The sequence below is a fragment of the Rattus rattus genome, chromosome 5 (genome assembly GCF_011064425.1).
Source record: "Rattus rattus isolate New Zealand chromosome 5, Rrattus_CSIRO_v1, whole genome shotgun sequence".
In the NCBI taxonomy this organism is placed as follows: Eukaryota; Metazoa; Chordata; class Mammalia; order Rodentia; family Muridae; genus Rattus; species Rattus rattus.
The window spans coordinates 71,175,492-71,196,673 of record NC_046158.1 but is presented as its reverse complement, the minus strand read 5'-3'; the positions used below and the strand labels follow the sequence as shown (position 1 = coordinate 71,196,673).

Here is a 21,182-nt window from a genome sequence, read left to right as displayed (position 1 = left end):
TTTAGTAGTTCTCTGGTGGAACTTTTGGGATCACTTAAATATACTATCACATCATCTGCAAATAGTGATATTTTGACTTCTTCTTTTCCAATCTGTATCCCCTTGATCTCCTTTTGTTGTCTGATTGCTCTGGCTAGAACTTCAAGAACTATATTGAATAAGTAGGGAGAGAGTGGGCAGCCTTGTCTAGTCCCTGATTTTAGTGGGATTACTTCAATTTCTCTCCATTTAGTTTAATGTTAGCAACTGGTTTGCTGTATATAGCTTTTATTATGTTTAGGTATGTGCCTTGAATTCTTATTCTTTCCAGGACTTTTATCATGAAGGGGTGTTGAATTTTGTCAAATGCTTTCTCAGCATCTAATGAAATGATCATGTGGTTTTGTTCTTTCAGTTTGTTTATATAATTGATCACGTTGATGGTTTTCCGTATATTGAACCATCCCTGCATGCCTGGGATGAAGCCTACTTGATCATGGTGGATGATTGTTTTGATGTGCTCTTGGACTCGGTTTGCCAGAATTTTATTGAGTATTTTTGCGTCGATATTCATAAGGGAAATTGGTCTGAAGTCCTCTTTCTTGGTTGGGTCTTTGTGTGGTTTAGGCATAAGAGTAATTGTGGCGTCATAGAAGGAGTTCGGTAGTGCTCCATCTGTTTCAATTTTGTGGAATATTTTGGATAGTATTGGTATGAGGTCTTCTATGAAGGTCTGATAGAATTCTGCACTAAACCCGTCTGGACCTGGGCTGTTTTTGGTTGGGAGACCTTTAATGACGGCTTCTATTTCCTTAGGAGTTATGGGGTTGTTTAACTGGTTTATCTGTTCCTGATTTAACTTCGGTACCTGGTATCTGTCTAGGAAATTGTCCATTTCCTGCAGATTTTCAAGTTTTGTTGAATATAGGCTTTTATAGTAAGATCTGATGATTTTTTTAATTTCCTCTGAATCTGTAGTTATGTCTCCCTTTTCATTTCTGATTTTGTTAATTTGGACACACTCTCTGTGTCCTCTCTCATTAGTCCAGCTAAGGGTTTATCTATCTTGTTGATTTTCTCAAAGAACCAACTTTTGGTTCTGTTGATTCTTTCTATGGTCCTTTTTGTTTCTACTTTGCTGATTTCAACTCTGAGTTTGATTATTTCCTGTCTTCTAGTCCTCCTTTGGTGTATTTGCTTCTTTTTGTTCTAGAGCTTTTAGGTGTGCTATCAAGCTGCTGACATATGCTCTCTCCTGTTTCTTTCTGCAGGCACTCAGAGGTATGAGTTTTCCTCTTACCACAGCTTTCATTGTGTCCCATAAGTTTGGGTATGTTGTACCTTCATTTTCATTAAATTCTAAGAAGCCCTTTTTAAATAGGGTCATTTGATTATTTGGAGTCTAACTTCATGTGTTCTTTGTATATATTGATATTAGCCCTCTATCATATGGAGGATTGGTAAGATGTTTTCCCAATGTCTTGGATTACTATTTTGTCATATTGACAGTGTCTTTTGATTTACAGATGCTTTCCAATTTTATGAGGTCCCATTTGTTGATTTTTGATCTTATTAGCACAAGCCATTGTTGTTCTGTTCTTGAAATTTTCCCTCTTGCCCATGTGTTCAAGGTTCTTACCCACTTTCTCTTCTATTAGTTTCAGTGTATAGTTTTATGTGGAGGTCCTTGATAAACTTGACTTGAGCTTTCTACAAGGTGACAAGAATAGTTCGATTTATGTGCTGACCACCTGTTGTACCAGCACCACTTGTTGAAAATTTTCTTTTTTCCACTGGATGGTTCTGGTTCCTTGGTCAAATGTCAAGTGACCATAGGTGTGTGAGTTTATTTCTGGGTCTTCAATTCAATTCCATTGATCTACCTGTCAGTTTTTGTACCAATACCATACAGTTTTTATCACTATTGCTCTGTAATACAGCCGGAGGGTATGGATGGTGATTCCCCCAAACATTCTGGTTGTTTGGTTCTTAGAATCTTATTTAATAGAGCTCTTCTCTTGAAATCTTAGCAAAAGAAATGAGTACAAGGAATATAATAAATGGATACAATTAGGAAATGAAGCAGAATATTTCTGAAAACATGATTGTTTACATCAAACCCTGAAGACTCTTTGAGAAAATTCTTAGATAAGTAATTTCAAGAGAGGAGCAGATATAAAGTCAACATGGCATACAGTAGGAAGAGTGATGTCACCATGGGATTGGAGGAGGGATTGAGAGTTGGAAATGCTAAGGATGCATTATATATATGTATGGAATTTACAGAAAATAAATTAAGTTTAAAAATATGAAACTTAAATCTTTATCCTTGGTGCTTAGAATTAGTGTGACTACTCTTAAGTACATTTCTCTAAATACTCTATCTTCCTTGATTTTTGACACTTTCATTGTGTGGTTTCTTCTAGATTCTGTCACTTTCTTGTCTAGGTAATGTTCATTTCTCTGAAAGTAATTAAAATTCTACAAATAAACCCACAGTCTTTGATGTACTGAATCTGTTATTAATGCATATAATATACTTGAATATTTTGTATTGTATAGATTTCATAGTATATAAAAACAGATTTAAATTTATGGAGTTGAATCTTCCATGTAATTTAAATAGCATGTGATGATTAATGGTCAAATGTTTTTAAATTTATATTATTGTATCACATTTAAATAAAGTTGCATTGGACTTATGAGTATTATCTCATCTAAACTGTGTCAAAATTTTTAGTAAATTGATAAATGATGGTTTGTGATGTATTTTTTCTTTATTGAGTATTTTCTTTATTTACATTTCAAATGTTATCCGTTTTCCTGGTAGCATATCTGTTCTATAGAAAGCCTTGAACTTTTCTTTCATGTCAGTCCATTCTAGATTTAAATATTCAATTCCATGTTGATTTAGAAATTGGTTCTTATATAATGTAACATTTTTGATGGATAATTTGTTATTTATTGTTAGATTTCTACTTTATTCTACTTGATTTTGATGATGTGTCTTCCCATTTTGATGTATATCTTTGATTTTGATGTATGCCTTTGAACATACAAACTGCATTGGATGGAATATGTAGAAGATACCAGTTCTCTGGGGCATGGATCCTTAGATAATTTAATTTAGAACAAGTGCTTTGGGGAGTGCTTGAACAATTCAGTGAAATATTTTGAGGCTCATCATTAAGTTCCTTTTCTTTGTTGAAGCATTCTCTTTGGGAATTCATGTTGCTTCAAAATATAAACTAAAACCCATTACTTACTAGACACAAGCTACATTTGTAGAGACACGTAAATGCCACAGGAATGCAAAAAAGTCTACTTTAAGATTATTCAGTAGTATTCATATCTGACTAAATATAAAAATTTTATATATTTTTTAGTAAATGAGTAAAGGTTTAATTTGCTTATTCTTGACAAATTCTGAACAAGACTTCTCACATGATATGGCATACTAAGCATTTCAACTTCACTTTTGAAGTCAAATATAGGTAAACCCATAATTTAGTGGAAAGAATATAGTCATCTTAATCCATGCTGAAGGAGCTGTATATATGTGTGAGTAAGATTTAAAATCTCACTGTGTGTGCTCTCATCCTGTTCTTGCCATTATACTTAGATTGATATGGTCACAATATAAATCACTCTTAAACATGCCTTTAAGTTATATACAAAGAGTTTCATGCCAGGGCTAATTTTATAGAATAGTGCTAGAAAAAATATAATTGCAATAACGTCTTCAAATATTGTGTTATGTTTTAAAGCATGTTCTAAGATAAAGAAAACCTATGGAAAGCATAAAAAGTACCATGACATACGTATATTTTATAGTAATATTTCATAATATAAAGTATATATCTTTAATTGGAGACCGTCACAGATTTTAATTAATTTTCACTGTACATATGGTATTTTAAAATGTTCAGATTTCCTGTAGATGTTTCATTATTTTTGATTTTGGTAAAATACACCACACACTGTCAGGGAACCATCACTGTTACACTTTTATTTCAAAAAAAATTTCTGTTTCGGATTTTCATGAATAAAACAAATTCACATTTATTTTTGCTCATTTACATCTCTAAGGAAGCTTATATTCAATTAATTTAAGATGAACATTTCATGAACAATCAAACTGTTCTTGAAACAACTGTTATTTATATATGTTCAGCTTCTCATACTGTTTTGTCAAAAAGGCTCTGTCTAAATGTTGACATAAAATTTTCTGATTTATAGTAGAGATACTATTTCATATAAGTATAACACATGGTTATATTTTCACTCTATCCTTTCACAGATGAAACACCCAAGTATCTGCCAAAAAGAACCCTGCACATTCACTGTTATTGTTCAGAAAGAAGTTTTTGAAAATGAATCAGAAAACCGGGAAAGAAATCCAAACTAAGTGTGTAACCAAGCATGGGAGAGTTGGTGAGAAAATTGCCACATTGAACCATGAAGCATGGAATCATTTCAAAATCTGTTGCACCTGTTTACATGCTCTGGCATCTGAGTGAGTTCAACACTCTCAGAAGAGCATATGGAAAAGAACAATGTGACTGAATTTATCCTTCTGGGCCTCACCCAGAACCCAGAGGGCCAAAAGATTCTGTTTGTCACATTCTTGCTCATCTACATTGTGACAGTAATGGGCAATCTGCTCATCATGGTGACCATCATGGCAAGCCAGTCCCTTGGTTCCCCTATGTACTTTTTCCTGGCTTATTTGTCATTTATAGATACTGTCTATTCTACTGCCATTGCTCCCAAAATGATTATTGACTTGCTCTATGAAACAAAGACCATCTCCTTCCGGGCTTGTATGACTCAAGTTTTTATAGATCATTTATTTGCTGGAGCTGAGGTCATTCTTCTGGTGGTGATGTCCTATGACCGCTATGTGGCCATCTGTAAGCCTCTTCATTATCTGATTATCATGAACCGACGTGTGTGTGTTATCATGCTGTTGGGAGCCTGGATTGGTGGTTTTCTTCACTCATTAATTCAATTTATTTTCATTTATCAGCTCCCTTTTTGTGGCCCAAATATCATTGACAGCTTTGTATGTGATATGTATCCTTTGCTAAAACTAGCTTGCACCAATACTTACCTCATTGGGCTTTGTATGATCGCTAATGGAGGGGCAATTTGCACTGTCACATTCTTAATACTTTTAGTTTCTTATGGGGTCATTTTACACTCTCTAAAGTCACATAGTCTGGAAGGGAAGCGCAAAGCTTTGTACACATGTGCATCCCACATCACTGTGGTTGTTTTATTCTTTGTTCCATGCATCTTCCTATATGCAAGGCCTACATCCACATTTCCCATTGATAAGTCTGTTACTGTTGTCTTAACTTTCATAACTCCAATGCTGAACCCCTTAATCTACACCTTGAGGAATGCAGAAATGAAAAATGCCATGAAGAAACTTTGGAGAAAAAAATCTAGCTCCATTGTAAGTGGGCTATATCACTCTTGAAAAAGGAAACCCAGGATATTATTATTTAACAGAGAGAACAATTTTACTGCTGACATTTACTATTTTTTATTATTGATCTCTTTTGCCTCTTTAGACACTTATTTAAAAACAAGCACTAAGGATGCTTCCTTCAGTCCTTCTTAAAAGGAGGAGCAAAAATATTCATAGGAGGAGATACGGAGACAAAGTTTCGAGCAGAGACTGAAGGAATGGCCATTCAGAGCCTGCTTCACCTGGGAATTTAGTATACACACACACTCACGCACACACCCCCCACACACACACAGAGGTGAACGCTAGAAGCAAAGCATTGAACTGAAAATGGGGGTCCTTGTTGGCAGAGTTAGAGAAAGAATTGAGGGAACTGAAGGGGCTTGCAACCTCATAAGAACAATACCAAACAACCAGAGCTCCCAGGGACTAAATACTGTTCAAAGAGTACATAAGAACAGATCCATGGCTCCAGCTGCATATGTAGCAGAGGATGGCATTGTTGGGCACCAATGGGAGGAGAAGTTCTTGGTCCTGCCAAGGTTGGACCCCCAGTGTAGGGGAATGTTAGGGTAGGTAGGCAGGAAGGGCAGATGGTTGGGGAGGGGAGACACTTTCATAGAAGGAGGGGGAGAGGCATGGGATTGGGGCTTATGGACAGGAAACTGGGAAAGGGACTAACATTTGAAATGTAAATAAACATATTTAATTAAAAAACAGGCACTACAATTAACATTTAAGGAGTTAACATCTACTCTACAGAAAATTGGCATGTAAAACTTAGCACTTTATAAGTGTAGTCAGTCACCATAACTTAAGGTTTATTTTAATTCTGAATTTATAAATCATTCACTCAGTATAGTTAGCAATATTAACATTTCCAGATACCCATGTAAATTGTGTTAATCATAAGAAACTTCCTCAAAAATTTAATACATATTGAATAATTCATGCATAAGATGTTGTTAATTCAATGGTAGAGAAAGTAAAAATAGTATGGATAATTGGTTCCTGTAATAGGAGGCCAACACAAACAATTAAAAAGTTCCTAATTAATAGAATTAGAAAGTGCAGCAAGTGGGAAATATTTTGAAAATGCTGGGGACCATGGTTTCTCCATTAATGCTGTCACAGAGTTAGGGAAGCTAAGTTCCTGAAGAAAATCTGCTGTTTCCATTTATAAAGTTCATACCCTGACTCGGTTGTATACAGAGTTAATATAAATCTTTTAAAATTGTGCTTTCCAAATTAAATTCTTTAATGCCCACACTAAGTGTTATCTTTTAGTTATTTTATGAGATGGTAGAAAGATTAATTTCTCCTCAAAAAGTAATTTTCTCAAGCCCTCTCTCTAATGACAATCCCGCAACACCAACCTTCCACCACATTTTTTTACAACATCCTCTGTTTACAGAGTCTGAACTACTGCACAGTATCAGATACACCTTGTCAGACACCTGAGGTGTCTTAAATTAGCTCAATGTTTGATCATCTGAAAGACGAGATCCATATCATTATTTTATCAGATGTCTTCTGTGGATCAGAAATTTGTATACAGCTCAGCTGGGCGCTTCTGTAAAAGTCTAGCATCTCATGAAGCTGAGTCATAAATTAATTGGCTTTCAGAACATCTGTAAGTTTTTCTAGTCACAGGTAAAGTATATCTTGAACAGTAGGACTAAATTAGGTGCTTTGGGTGGCTCCCAACTCCCCCATCATGTGGTCTTTTCAAATGTTCCTGAGGCAGTAATGCCCAACTTCAGAGTAACTGGGCATTTCATATGGTATCTCAGAGCTCAGAGACCCTTAGCATGCTTTATACCCAACCTTAGATGTTACACAGAAGCTCTTCTGTTATATCCCATCAGTTAGGGCAGTCATGAAGTACACTGTGTATTCAATCAGCTAGACCCTGGCTTTTGATATAAAATTGATAATATTTTATAGAAGCAACTAAACAGGGTTGTTCTTTAACAATATTTAATCTGCTATATCTTTTCTCCCCACTGAAATATCTATCCTCTCAAATGTACTTTAAACTCTTCTATAATCTCTATAAGTTACTTTGAATATCTAAAAGAAATCACATCAGGTTTAGAGGAGAGGAAGATTTAGGAGTTTATCTAATTATAGATGTCTCATGGTTGAGGATTTTGTTTTTGTTTTTATGCTATTCTTTGAGTTCTCTGAACTGAAACACCTGTAAACTGAGGGGAAAGTAAGTGATGTACACTTAAAACACTTCCACAGTAGTGTAACCTTCTTGGATGTATGTGATGGTTAATATTAATTCTTTATTGTAGTTTGAGATGACTGTGAGAATAGTGATTCACATTTCTGGGTGTGTCTGAGACAGTGTTACCAGAGTTGATTGGCATATAAGACAGCATCAGAGTGGAATTTTACCTTGGGATTAGGAAGCACCATCTAGTAGACTGGAATATAAATGGAAAAAGGCATTCATGTTATATTGAGTATAATATAGGTCTCAGTATAATTTGCTTACTATAGTCATGATACTATGCATAACCAAAGTTCATAGCAATGGAGGCATACACTACTGAAGAGTACCTCTGAAACAATAAAAACAAAATCATTTTTCACTTAAAATCATTTCTCTTAAGTGTTTTATGACAGGAACGAAGAGTTGACTAGCATAGTCTAGTTTGTTTAATTTTTAATATTCCATGAACTCAAACTTCCAGAACTTTTGTTCTATATGTGGATTTCTTTTTCTCTTTTGAGATATACACTAGTCTCCGTAAGGGATGAAATGTGTGCAAAGGTTTAGGTCACTAGCTTTTATAATCTGTTTTTTAAAGAGGCAGAAAGGGACTACACTCCTGACATAGATACATTTGGTGGATGGAGTAGAGCAACAGCCACCCTTTATTTTTTCTCTCAGCCATTTCATGACAAAAATTCTTTATAAAATTACCTCACAGGTAAAATATTACACAAAAGAGAGTTATGGAAAGATGTTGAGAGCAACTTCAAAGCAATTTTTCATTCTATAAGCTTATTATAAGTTCAAAGCAACAGTTTCACATGGTCTTACTTTATCACAGTGCACAGCTTTTGCTATATTCTTGGACTTGAGCTAGAACGAATGTTTTTCTTGGTTAAGTCTGTTCCAAGCGTCTTTCTCTTCTTAGTGCAATTTATGAAAGTTCATCGCATTACTTATTATACAGCCTTACTATTCTATGAGAAGGAGGCATATTCTGTTCTTCCTTCTAACTATATTACATCTTTCTGACAAAAAACTAAAACCATCTGCTTTCACCTTTTTCCTAAAATTATTTAAATAAATTCATTAATTCTACAAAGTCACTGATTTAGATAGACAATATTAATTCAGGAAAGCACATGTTCACATTAATCTACAGAAAATATTCTCAATAGGCTAGTCTGATGCCCAGGGATCATTAGGCTATGTAATAATGGCAGTAAAGGCAAATGAGCTTGAGCAGCAATCCTGAGTGCAACTCTCAGGTTGTACCTCTCCACAGTGTACCCTTTAGTCATGAAAAACAGTGTATCATCTTCAGAAAACTCACTTGCTTGCCATAGCTTTTCCTATATGGCTTTTGTCAGCTGACCATGTAAAACTGAGTGTGGGAGCACCCTTTAGGTTATGGGCAAACTAACAACAGCTCATCTACAAAGAAAATTGACTCAACTTATCATCTATCAACTGCTAGTTTTTCTCAGGTTGAGGTGAAGCCTTTAGAACTCCTTTTTAATACTTCATGACATTCTAGTAATTGTTGAATCTTGAGCAGGTATTCAAAGATGCTGTAAGTTTATGTTGTATATCTGCAATATTATGTCCAGAATATAGCATTTCATAGTTCTCCCTATCTTCTGCATCCTACATTCTTTCTGGCCCCTTTCTTTTTATATACCATGAGTCTTGGCTGGGAGAAGGCTAATACAGATTAATGAAGTATTACCAAACACTCACAGTTACTTATTTTTGTCAATATTGTTACCATCTAGGATAATTGATGAGTCTCCTTTTTCTTCTAGTTAAAGAATTAAATGTCAAGAAAAAAATCTCTGAGAACTTCTATGGGTAGCAGCAGAAGAATGTCACATATAATAAACAGGATCAGCCATAACCAGCACCTGAAGAAAAGCTTTTATTGGCAGTGAGGAAACACATACCACATAAAAAGACTTTCCAAAGTAGGGGTAGCAGAACCAAAGAAACTGAAGCCCAGCTTTTTCTTGGGGACTGGGAGATTGTAAATTCTCTGAAGGTTTTTTTCCTCCCTAATTTAGTGTGTGTCAGTTTGGAGAAAAACAGAATGACTATGATTGATTGTAACTGTGTCCTGATCTGGTCTTGAGCAGGATAAGACAGTAAATCAGTAGGGAACCTATAGACAGGAGAAAACGGCACACAAGACCTCTGTTTTAAGCTGCCAGAATTTGTCTCAGATCATGAGGAGGAAAAATAAGCCTGTTGTCTGGGAAGTTTACAATCTTTATCCTCTATTCCTGTTCTCTCTTCCTATCTTTCTACGTTTTAGGCAGTCTTCTAAATCCCAGTCCCTCCACATATATACCTTTAAGTCTCTGCATTATTCACTACCCACAGCAATAAACAAGGTTGAGAAGAATAGAAATCATAAACACACATATTTAGGAGGAAGTTTAACTATATAACCATTTATTTAAGCAATTTTAGTTGATGCACAACAGCATATATAACTGGGGTCTATGTCTATGTCTCTTTACCCATGAATGTTTGACCATATTACTGTATCAAACATGAAATGCCTTCTGGGGATCAGACCAATTTAAAAAAGGAGGTAATTTTATAGGCAACTGTGGATGCTTTATGATACAAAACCAACCTGCTAGGCAAGATGTTACCACTGGTACAACAATAGCATGGCTGTTATAGGTAATCCTGTGTGTGTTCATTAGGTCTGATGCCAGTTTCTCAAATGGAATATTTTATGGCTATTAATATGTACATGGTCAAAGATCCATGGCTTGAGCAGTAGTGGGTCTTCGGGGTGACCCATTGCTTCTGTTTCCTATATGGCAGTGTTGTCAAATTTCTTGCTAATATTTATGTTTATACAGTAGTCTAGTGTCAACTTGGTCAGCTTTTTGTATTTTTATTGGATATTTTTTATTCATATTTCAAATGTTATTCCATTTCTCGGTTTCCTAGACGTAAGCCCACTAACCCATCTTCTTCCCCTTCTTCTATAACGGTGTTCCCCTCCCCATCCACCCCCCCCCACATCCTCTGACAATTCCCTAAACTGGGAGGTATAGCCTTGGCCCAACCAAGGGTTTCTCCTTTCACTGGTTCTCCTCAAGGCCATCATCTGAGATATATATATCTATCTGGAGTGGAGTCATGGGTCAGTCCATGTATAGTCTCTGGTATTGGTTTAGTCCCTGAGAACTCTAGTTGGTTGGCATTGTTCTTACGGGGTTGTAAGCCCCTTCAGCTCTTTCAATCCTTTCTCTAAATCCTCCAATGGGGATCCTGTTTTTAGTTCAATGGTTTGCTACTACGATTTGCCTCTGTATTTGACATGCTCTGGCTGTGCCTCTCAGGAGACATCTGTATCCGGCTCCTGTCAGCATGCGCTTCTTAGGTTCATCCATCTTATCTAGTTTTAGTGGTTCTATATATATGGACTGTATACCCATGTGGGGCAGGCTCTGAAGAGTCATTCCTTCGGTCTCTGTTTCAAAATTTGCCTCCATATCCCTTCCTATGAATATTTCTGATCCCCTTTTAAGAAGGACTGAAGCATCCACACTTTGGTTGTCCTTCTTCTTGAGGTACATGTGGTCTGTGGATTGTATCTTGGGTAATTTAAGCTTTTGGGCTAATTTATACTTCTCAGTGAGTGCGTACCATGAATGTTTTTCTGTGGTTACCTCAGTCAGGTCAATGTTTTCTAGTTCAATCCATTTGCCTATGAATTTCATGAAGTCATTGTTTTTGATTGCTGAGTAGTACTCCATTGTGTAGATGTACTACATTTTCTGTATCCATTCCTCAGTTAAAGGGCATATGGAATCTTTCCACCTTCTGGCTATTATAGATAAGGCCACTATGAACATAGTGGAGCATGTGTCTTTGATGTATGTTGGAGCATCTTTTGGGTATTTTCCCAGAGAGGTATAGCTAGGTCCTCAGGTAGTGCAATGTCCAATTTTTTTAGGAACATCCAGACTGATTTCCAGAGTGGTTGTGCCAGTTTGCAATCCCATCAACAATGGAGGAGTGTTTCTCTTTCTTCACATCCTTGCCAGCATCTGAGTTTTTGATCTTAGTCATTCTGACTGGTGTGAGGTGGAACTCAGGGTTGTTTTGATTTACATTTCCCTTATGACTAAAGATGTTGAACATCAGAAGTACCTTTGTTAGATACTTCTGAGCCATTTGATATTCTTCAGCTGAAAATTCTTTGTTTAGCTATGTACCCAATTTTTAATAGGGTTATTTGCCTCTCTGGAGTTGAACTTCTTGAGTTTTTTGTATATTTTGGATATTAGCCCTCTATCAGATGGAGGATCAGTCAAGATCTTTTCCCAATCTGTTGTTTGCCATTTTCTCCTAAAGACAGTGCCCTTTGCCTTATAAAAGTTAGGCAATTTTATGAAGTCCCATTTGTCGTTTCTTGATCTTAGAGCATAGGCCATTGGTATTTTGTTTAGGAAATTTTCCCCAGTGCCCATGTGATCAGAACTCTTCCTCATTTTATCTTGCATTAGTTTGAGTGTACCTGGTGATATGTGGAGGTCCTTGATCTACTTGGACTTAAGCTATGTGCAGGACGATAACAATGGATTGAATTGCATTCTTCTACATGCTGACCTCCAGTTGGATCAACACCATTTTGAAAATGCTACTTTTTTCCCCCATTGAACCGTTTTAGCTCCTTTGTCAATGATCAAATGACCATAGATGTGTGAGTTCATTTCTATTTCACTGATCTATCTGACTCTCTTTGTACCAATACCATACAGGTTTTATCACTATAGCTCTGCAATACTGTTTGAGGTCAGGGATGGTGATTCCACCAGAATTTCTTTTATTGTTGAGGATAGTTTTTTGCTATCCTGGGTTTTTTGTTAATCCAAATGTATTTGCAAATTGCTCTTTCTATCTGTATAAAGAATTGAGTAGGAATTTTGATGGGGATTGCATTGAATCTATAGATTGCTTTTGGCAAAAAACAAAACATTTTTACTATATTAATCATTCCTATCCCTGAACATGGAAGGTCTTTCCATCTTCTGAGATCTGCAATTTTTTTCTTCAGAGACTTGAAGTTCTTGTCATATAGATTGCTCACTTGCTTGGTTAGAGTCACACTGAGGTATTTTATGTTATTTGGTAATATTGTAAAGGGTGTCATTTCCATAATTTCTTTCTCAGCCTGTTTATCCTTCGAGTACAGGAAGGTTATGGATTTGCTTGAGTTAATTTAATACCCAGCCACTTTGCTGATGTTGTTTATCAGCCTTAGGATTTCTCTGGTGGAACTTTTGGGGTCACTTAAGTATACTATCATATCATCTGCAAATAGTCATATTTTTTATGTCTTCCTTTCCAATTTGTATCCCTTTGACCTCCTTTCATTGTCTAATTGTTCTGGCTAGGGCTTCGAGTACTATACTGAATAAGTAGGGAAAAAGTAGGCAGCCTTGTCTAATCACTGATTTTAGTGGGATTGCTTCAAGTTTCTCTCCATTTAATTTAATGTTAGCTACTGGTTTGCTGTATATATCTTTTACTATATTTTGGTATGGGCTTTGAATCCCTGATCTTTTCTTTTATCATGAAGGGGCATTCAATTTTATCACATGCTTTCTCAGACCTCATCTGTGGTGATCTGATAGGATGCGTAGGATTATTTCAATCTTCTTGTATCTGTTTTGGGACCTATTGTATGGTCAATTTTGGAGAAAGTACCGTGAAGTGCTGAGAAGAAAGTATATTTTTTGTTTTAGGATGAAATGTTCTATAAATACGTGTTAAGTCCATTTGGTTCATAGCTTCTGTTGGTTTTTCTATGTCTCTGTCTGATTTATGTTCCCATGATTTGTCTATTGAAGAGAGTGGGGTATTGAAATCTCCTATTATTGTGGGAAGTGAAATGTGGGCTTTGAGCTTTAGTAAGGTTTCTTCTCTGAAAGTAGGTGCCCTTGCATTTGGAACATAGATAATTAGGTTTGAGAGTTCATCTTGGTAGATTTTTCCTTTGATGAATGTGAAGTGTCCTTCCTTATATTTTTTGATAACTTTTGGTTGTATACCGCCACCCAAACTAGATAAGATTTATGAAGCTAAGAAGTGCATAATGACAGGAGCCTGATCTAGATGTCTCCTGAGAGGTATAGCTGCAGTATGTCAAATACAGATGTGAATGTTAGCAGCAAACCATTGAACTGAGAATGGGGTCTCTGTTGGAGAAATTAGAGAATGTATTGAAGGAGCTGAAGGGGCTTGCAACCCCATAAGAACAACAATACCAACCAACTGGAGCTCCCAGAAACTAAACCACTACCCAGAGACTATACATTGACTGACCCATGGCTCCAGCTGCATATGTAGCAGAGGATGGCCTTGTCGGGCACTAATGGAAGGAGAGACCCTTGGACTTGGCAAGGTTGGACCCCCAGTGTAGGGGAATGTTGGGGGTGCAGGAAGTGGGGGTGGATGAGGAGGAGACCACCATTATAGAAGAAAGGGAGGGATATTGGTTAGGGGGCTTATGTTCGGGAAACCAGGAAAGGGAATAACATTTGAAATGTAAATAAAACATGTCCAAAAAATAAAATAAAATATATTATTAGTAAAAAGAAAAAGAAGTCGATTTTATTCGATATTAGAATGGCTACTCCATCTTGTTTCTTTGGACCATTTGCTTGCAAAGGTTTTTTCTAGCCCTTTACTCTTACGTAGTACTGTCTTTGTTTCTGAGGTGTGTTTCCTGGATGCAGCAAAATGCTGAGTCCTCTTTACATATCCTGTCTGTTACTCTATGTCTTTTTATTGGAAAATTCAGTCCATTGATGTTAAGAGACATTAAGGAATAGTGATTGTTGCTTCCTACTTTTTTGTTGTTATGGTGGAATTATGTTTGTGTGTCTCTCTTCTTTTGGTTTCATTGCAAGGAGTTTACATTCTTGCTTTTATATGGTGTAGTTTCCATCCTTGTGTTGGAGTTTCCATCCATCATCATTTGTAAGGCTGGATTTGTAGAAAGATATTGTGTAAATTTGGTTTTGTCATGGAATATCTTGGTTTCTCCATCTTTGTTAATTGAGAGTTTTGCTGGATATAGTGGCCTGGGACGGCATTTGTACTCTCTCTGTGTCCTCATGACATCTGCCCAGGATCTTCTGGCTTTCATGGTCTCTGATAAAAAGTCTTGTACAAATCTGATAGGTCTGCCTTTATATGTCACTTGACAATTTTCCCTTACTGCTTTTAATATTCTTTCTTTGTTTTGTGCATTTGGTGTTTTAACTATTATGTGATGGGAGGAATTTCTCTTCTGGTCCAATCTATTTGGAGTTCTGTATGTTACTTGTATGTTTATGGGCATCTCTTTCTTAGGTTAGCGAAGTTTTCTTCTATAATTTTGTTGAAGATATTTACTGGCTTTTTAAGGTGGGAGCCTTCACTCCCTTTTGTACCTATTATCCTTAGGTTTGATCTTCTCATTGTGCCCTGGATTTCCTGGGTTAGGAGCGTTTTGCGTTTTACATTTTCTTTCGTGGTTATATTGATGTTTTCTGTGTCATCTTCTGCCCCAGAGTTTCTCTCTTCTGGTTCTTGTATTCTGTTGGTGATGCTTGTATCTATTACTCCTGATCTCTTCCCTGTTCCAGAGTTGTCCCTTTGTGCTTTCTTTATTGTTTCTATTTCCATTTTTAAATTCTGGATGGTTTTGTTCAATTCCTTCACCAGCTTGGTGGTGTTTTCCTCTAATTCTGTAAGGAATTTGTAAAGGGATTTTTGTGTTTCCTCTTTAAGAGCTTCTACTTGTTTACTTGTGTTATCTTTTATTTCTTTAAGGGAGTTATTTATGTTTTTCTTAATGTCCCCCATCATCATCATCATAAAATGTGATGTTAAATCCAAATCTTGCTTTTCCAGTGTGTTTGGATATCCAGTATTTGCTTTGTTGGGATTGCTTGGCTCTGATGATGCCAAGTAGTAGTGGTTTCTGTTGTTTAGGTTCCTGTGCTTGCCCCTCACCATCAAGTTGTCTCTGGTGTTAGCTTGTACTGCTGTCTCTGACAGTGGCTTGACCCCCTTTAGGCCTGTGTGCCAGACCTCCTGCAGACCTGTTTTCTTTCAGCTGACTCTGGGAACAGAGAGCTGCTCCTGGGTTTGTGTGACCTGAAGCCCCCAGGCTGTTTACTTGGTGAAGAAGAGTTGGTCCTACCTCTGTTCTCAGGTGTGTAGGCACTCCTGGTGACGGGCTTTCAGCTCTAAGTGCAGGCAGAAACTAGAAGGGTCCTGCCTCTGACTGCTCCTAGGTCCTTGTGCCTAGAGGGCACAGATGGCTCTAGGTGGTTTCCTCTTGGGTCAGGAATGTGGACAGAAAGTAGTTGTCTCCTCTGAGTTCTCAAAATTGTCCATACTTCTGAGGGCCCAACTGTCTCTCCCATGGATTTAGGTGCAGGGAGCTGTGGGACTGATTCTGTTCAGTTCCAGATGCAGGCAGAAACCAGCAGGTTCCTGCTGCTCCCAATATTCCTCTATCCAGAGGCACTATGCAATTTCCTCTTGAGCCAGGAATGTTAGCAGAAGTGGGCAGGAGTGGCAGTCTCCCCTGAGGTCTCAAAATTGTCTGCACTTCTCATAGATCATCTCTTTCCTCTAAGGGATGTTGGTGCACAGAGCTGTGGGACTGTTTCTATTCAGTTCTGGTTGCAGGCAGAAACTAGCACGTTCCTGCCACTCCCTGCTTCTATATTCCTTGCTTCTTTCTTTTAATAAACAGAATTTAATGTAAAGACATAATTATGTCTAGTCAAGGGACTGAAAATAAGTTACTTCTAAGTACTTGTCACTCAAAGCAAGTTCCATATTGCCCCCCTTCAACTCTTGGAAATATTGCAGAAGAAAAGTAAATTTTAAGCATCTAAAAGATCGGAATCAAGGCTATAAAGCATTGTCTACTAGACAGGTCATGAGTGCTGCACTCATGAACCCACAGTGGTTGTGGTTACCTGAACAAAGTCTGCACAAGATTGGACCCATTAGCAGTCACTCACTGATGAAAGTGTTGCTACTCATGGTACTCATGCCTTCCTGGAAAAATCTAGCCAACTGATTGTTGCTGGAGGAGGGGAACTCATTGTCTTTAGTGGCTCAGGCACTGGTGAAATAACACTGGTGCTCCAGGGCATAGTTTCTTATTCACACCCCTACAGCTGACTTAGTTAATATCAATAGGTCGCAAAGCAAAAGTTAAAACAAAATATATATACATATACCTACATATATCTATCTATATCTATCTGTCTATATCTATATTTCTCTCTCTATATATATATAATCTATATATATATCTATATATATATGTGTGTGTGTACGTATGTGTGTATGTATGTGTGTATGTGTGTGTTTGTGTGTGTGTGTGTTTGTATCTGGAGACTTGTTGGGCTGGAGGTTAGTGTGTTTGGTGAATGTGAGTAGAGTGTACCATGTACCTGTATGAGACTGTCAAAGTAATTTACAAAATGAAAGATCTTGAAGCAATGTTTCCCATTATATTTTTTTCACTGAATTTACTTGTTTATCTTTTGAATATGAATAGAGATAAAGAGACAGGTTTAATCTTGGGCTTTAAAGACATTTTTTTTTGTTAATTATTACTCTTATCTATGTCTTTGTGAAGAAAATCCTACAGAGTTAAAGGATTTTGTTCATTATGTTCACTAACCATTTTTATTTCCCAAAGGACAGATCTCATCTGAAAAACAATGGAGCTAATTGAAGTAATAATATAGTTCATTTAGGCAAACAAACCTGTATCTTTTGTCTGAATTATCCTAGTGAGCATATTAGCTACTCCATATAGAAAACAATAAATCAGACTCAGACAACCTCAATTCTTGTTCTTAAGTTGCATCAACATTTATTCTTTATTTAAAGTTATGTTATTTAAAATATGTTTCTGTCAATTCTCTGGTAAATATGAATTTTTGACATAATAGAATATTTACACCTCACAAATATTTATCATTTCTTTTGGTTGAGATCATTAAAATTCTTTTGAACATTTTAAAATATAGAAATATTTCTGTGAATTATATCAATTCTACTGTTAAGAGCAATGGAAGTCATTCCTTCTATTTGATCCAATGTTTTCATTCTCATTCACCAACTTTTCTCTGTCCTGCCTTTCCTCCATAAAGGACTAAAGACAAAAGTGTAGCAGAAACTTAAGGGTTCTTTGGAAAGTTGGTCAAATGATGTTATGCTGGGGCAAACACATGAAGGAACGTTTCGCTGAAGTCGACACACTGAAGAGAGAGGATGTTCTGCTAAAGAAAGCACATGAAAGGACATGTGATGAAAGAATCTTTGCTAATGACACACGTGTATTGTTCCACCTTACACTGTGTGGTTGAGTTGCATTTGCTGGGACTCCATGAGAAATAAGCACCAAAAACTTCTGGTGGTGTGCTGCAGTTTCTTGCCCCTTCCACAGATTCAGACTGATTGGCAGATTAGTGTCATCTGATACAGAAACACATGCCAAAGTATGAAACATACTGAGGCAAGACCATTGGAAGACCTTGATGTTTGGACAGAGTATAAAAGGACTTGAGGGACAGTGACAGAGATGAGGTAAGTTTCCTTATAGAGCTAGCTGTGCAACACTTGTTGTTCTTGTCTTTACTGGTCTTCGCTTCACTGAGAGGACATAACTGAGAACTTCTCTTTTTGGTCCTTCCTGCTGATTCATGCTGAGGCTAAGGCCTGGCTATCTCTGCTAGGTAGTGCCAGCACTGCTGATTCACTGCCGATTTGTGTTTGTTTTCCATGCTTTACAGAACTGGGCCACTGGTGTATCCCAAAGTGTTTGTGAGTGGATTGAGCTGCTTCTGCTAACCTGTGAACTGAAACTGCTTTCACAGACAGGAGTTGCTCCAAAGAATCTTTCTAAAGGGTTCCACTTCTACTCTGTACCCTTTCTTTCCCACTACTTTTGGTGGGGGTTGGGCTAAAAGGGTGGTTAAAACATTTAAGAACCATCATTAAAAAAAGGATTTGAAAAGTTAAAATTACACAAAAGATACTGTTTTGTGTGTTTCTTTGCTCTATTTTAATGCTCTATTGTTTTCTTTGAGACACCTATCATTTGGATAATGAAGACATTAATGATCATAATGAAACATACTTTTCAATTTTATTTTATTATTGGTATTTTATGCATATTAGTGTTTGGTCTGATTGTCTTTGCATCACATGCAAGCATGGTGAGAGGGCAGCAAGAAGAGTGTGAGATTGCCTGGGACTGGAATTACATACGATTGTGAGATATCAAGACTCTAGGAATGAAACCTGTTTCCTCCACTGCTTACAGTGCTCAGCCATGACTTGAGACTCTGAATCATATCACTTAACTCTTTGCTATAGGATATTTTTAAAAATTTATATCAATAACAATTTTCCTCACAGTCATCAATTTTGCTACAAATGCCATTCACTGTTTTTGAGGATGAATAGTGACCCATTGTATGCTTTTGTCACTTTTTTCTTTACAGATTCTTCCACATGGGAATATAAGTTGATTTTATATCCAAGTTATTGTGGGTAGAGTCACAATAGACAAGGAGTTCAGATGCATCTTCAACCTCTTAATCACCATTCCTCGGCATATTTATAAAACCCCCACATCTTCCCTGGCCATTTGGGAAGCCCTGGTCACATGGGAGATTTATCTATAGTTTTCGTTGAAGGATGCAATATATAATTTTTTATATTGGCTATATTATCTAAAATTCTCAATAACACAATGTGATGTCAGTCTTTCCATACTTTTATCAACTTTTGTCATTTAGTATCTTCCTCATAATTGTCACTTTAATCAGAGTGAGTTTTAATCTCACTAATGTTTGCATTACTATGTTAATTAGTAGTGTTGAGTAGTTTTTCATATACCTCTTAGTTCATTGTATTTCTTGCCTTAAAGAATGTCTATTCAGATCATTTGCCCTTTTTTAAAACCAGATATATTTTGTGCCAAAAATAACAATGTTAAAGTTTTATATTTGAAGTTGAATTTATTGTAAAACTTTTATATGTGACATGAGATGGGGATATGGTTTGGTTTCTATATGTGGATATTGTCTTGATCTTATTTCTATTGCTGTGTTAAAGGATGAGACCAAAAACAACCAGGGATAGATAGGACTTATTCCTTTTTACAATTCTGATGTCATATTCAACCATGAAAGGAAGTCACAGCAGGAACTCAAGAAAGAACTTGAAGCAGAAACTTGGGCAGAGACTATGGAGAAGTATATTTCTGCTTACTGGCTTTTTTTTTTTTTTTTTACTGCTTCCTCAGCATGCTATTTTATGTAACCAAGGACCACTTGCCTTGGGGTAGGTAGCATTTCCCATGGAGAGTTGGGCACCCCTGAATCATCAATAAAGTAAATGCCCAACAAACACTCCCAACTTAATATTATATTTAGGGAGTATTCATTCACTTTTAGTTTTTTTTTTGTTTCATTTTATAAAATATGAAAAGTATGAATTAGATGATGTCCAAAATACTTACTAAATTTTAAATTGGTATTATTTTATATTTTATTTATTTACTTTTTAATTCATAAGTTAAGTTCTTATATCTCTATGGTTGAATTTTAAGAAAGCTGTTCCAAAGTAATATGAAACCTGGTTTCTAGGAACCACAAAACTTGGTGATCCAGTCAAATTCAGGCTTCAATTCTACCATCATATTATTGTTTCATTTTGGGAATTTTCTTTGCTCATGAATTTTCTATATGTTAAACAATAGGAAAAGCAAGATACTCTGACAAACCTCACTTAATAATCGAGAACTACAATTTCATATTTATTATTAGTTTTTTTTAACAAATAAAATTGATTATCATGTGTGAAGTGGAAATTTCTGTTTCTTATTTTTTCTTTTGAGACTCAGTTGTGTCATGTGATGTTTTATGAGAGGATAGTTTGCTGAGGCAGACACATAGACATATGAAAGAATGTTTTGCTGAGAACAAGCATGCTTTTTGGTGTTTTTGTTTGTTTGTTTGTTTGTTTTTCTGTAAGCTACCTGGAAAAAGGGCATGTGATGTTTTGCTAGAACATAAATAAAAGTAGAAGACTTCAACACCCTGGTCATATCATAGTTATCCAGATAGAAACTAAACAGAAATAAAACAGAACTAACAGACATGACTCAAATGGACCTAGTAGATATCTATAAAACATTTCACCCATACACAAAAAATATATCTTCTTCTCAGCACTTCACAGAAGCTTCTCCAAAATTGAGCATATACTCACTCACAGAGCAATCCTCAACAGATACAAGAAGATTGAAACAACCACTTTTATCTTATCACAACATCAGTGATTAGAGCTGGACTTCAACAACAACAAAAACAACAGAAAGCCTTCACATTCACGGAAACTGAATAACTCCTTACTCAGTGACCACCAGATCAAGGAAGAAAT

At 36.3% G+C, this 21,182-nt stretch overlaps 1 protein-coding gene across 1 annotated transcript; it reads left to right on the top strand.

The window, feature by feature from the left end:
• Positions 1-4,516: 4,516 nt before the first annotated feature.
• Positions 4,517-5,464, top strand: LOC116900459 (olfactory receptor 4A15). Its single transcript, XM_032902200.1, has one exon. The coding sequence runs from the start codon at positions 4,523-4,525 to the stop codon at positions 5,462-5,464; it is 942 nt and encodes a 313-aa protein (XP_032758091.1). The 5' UTR covers positions 4,517-4,522.
• The last annotated feature ends 15,718 nt before the right edge of the window (positions 5,465-21,182 follow it).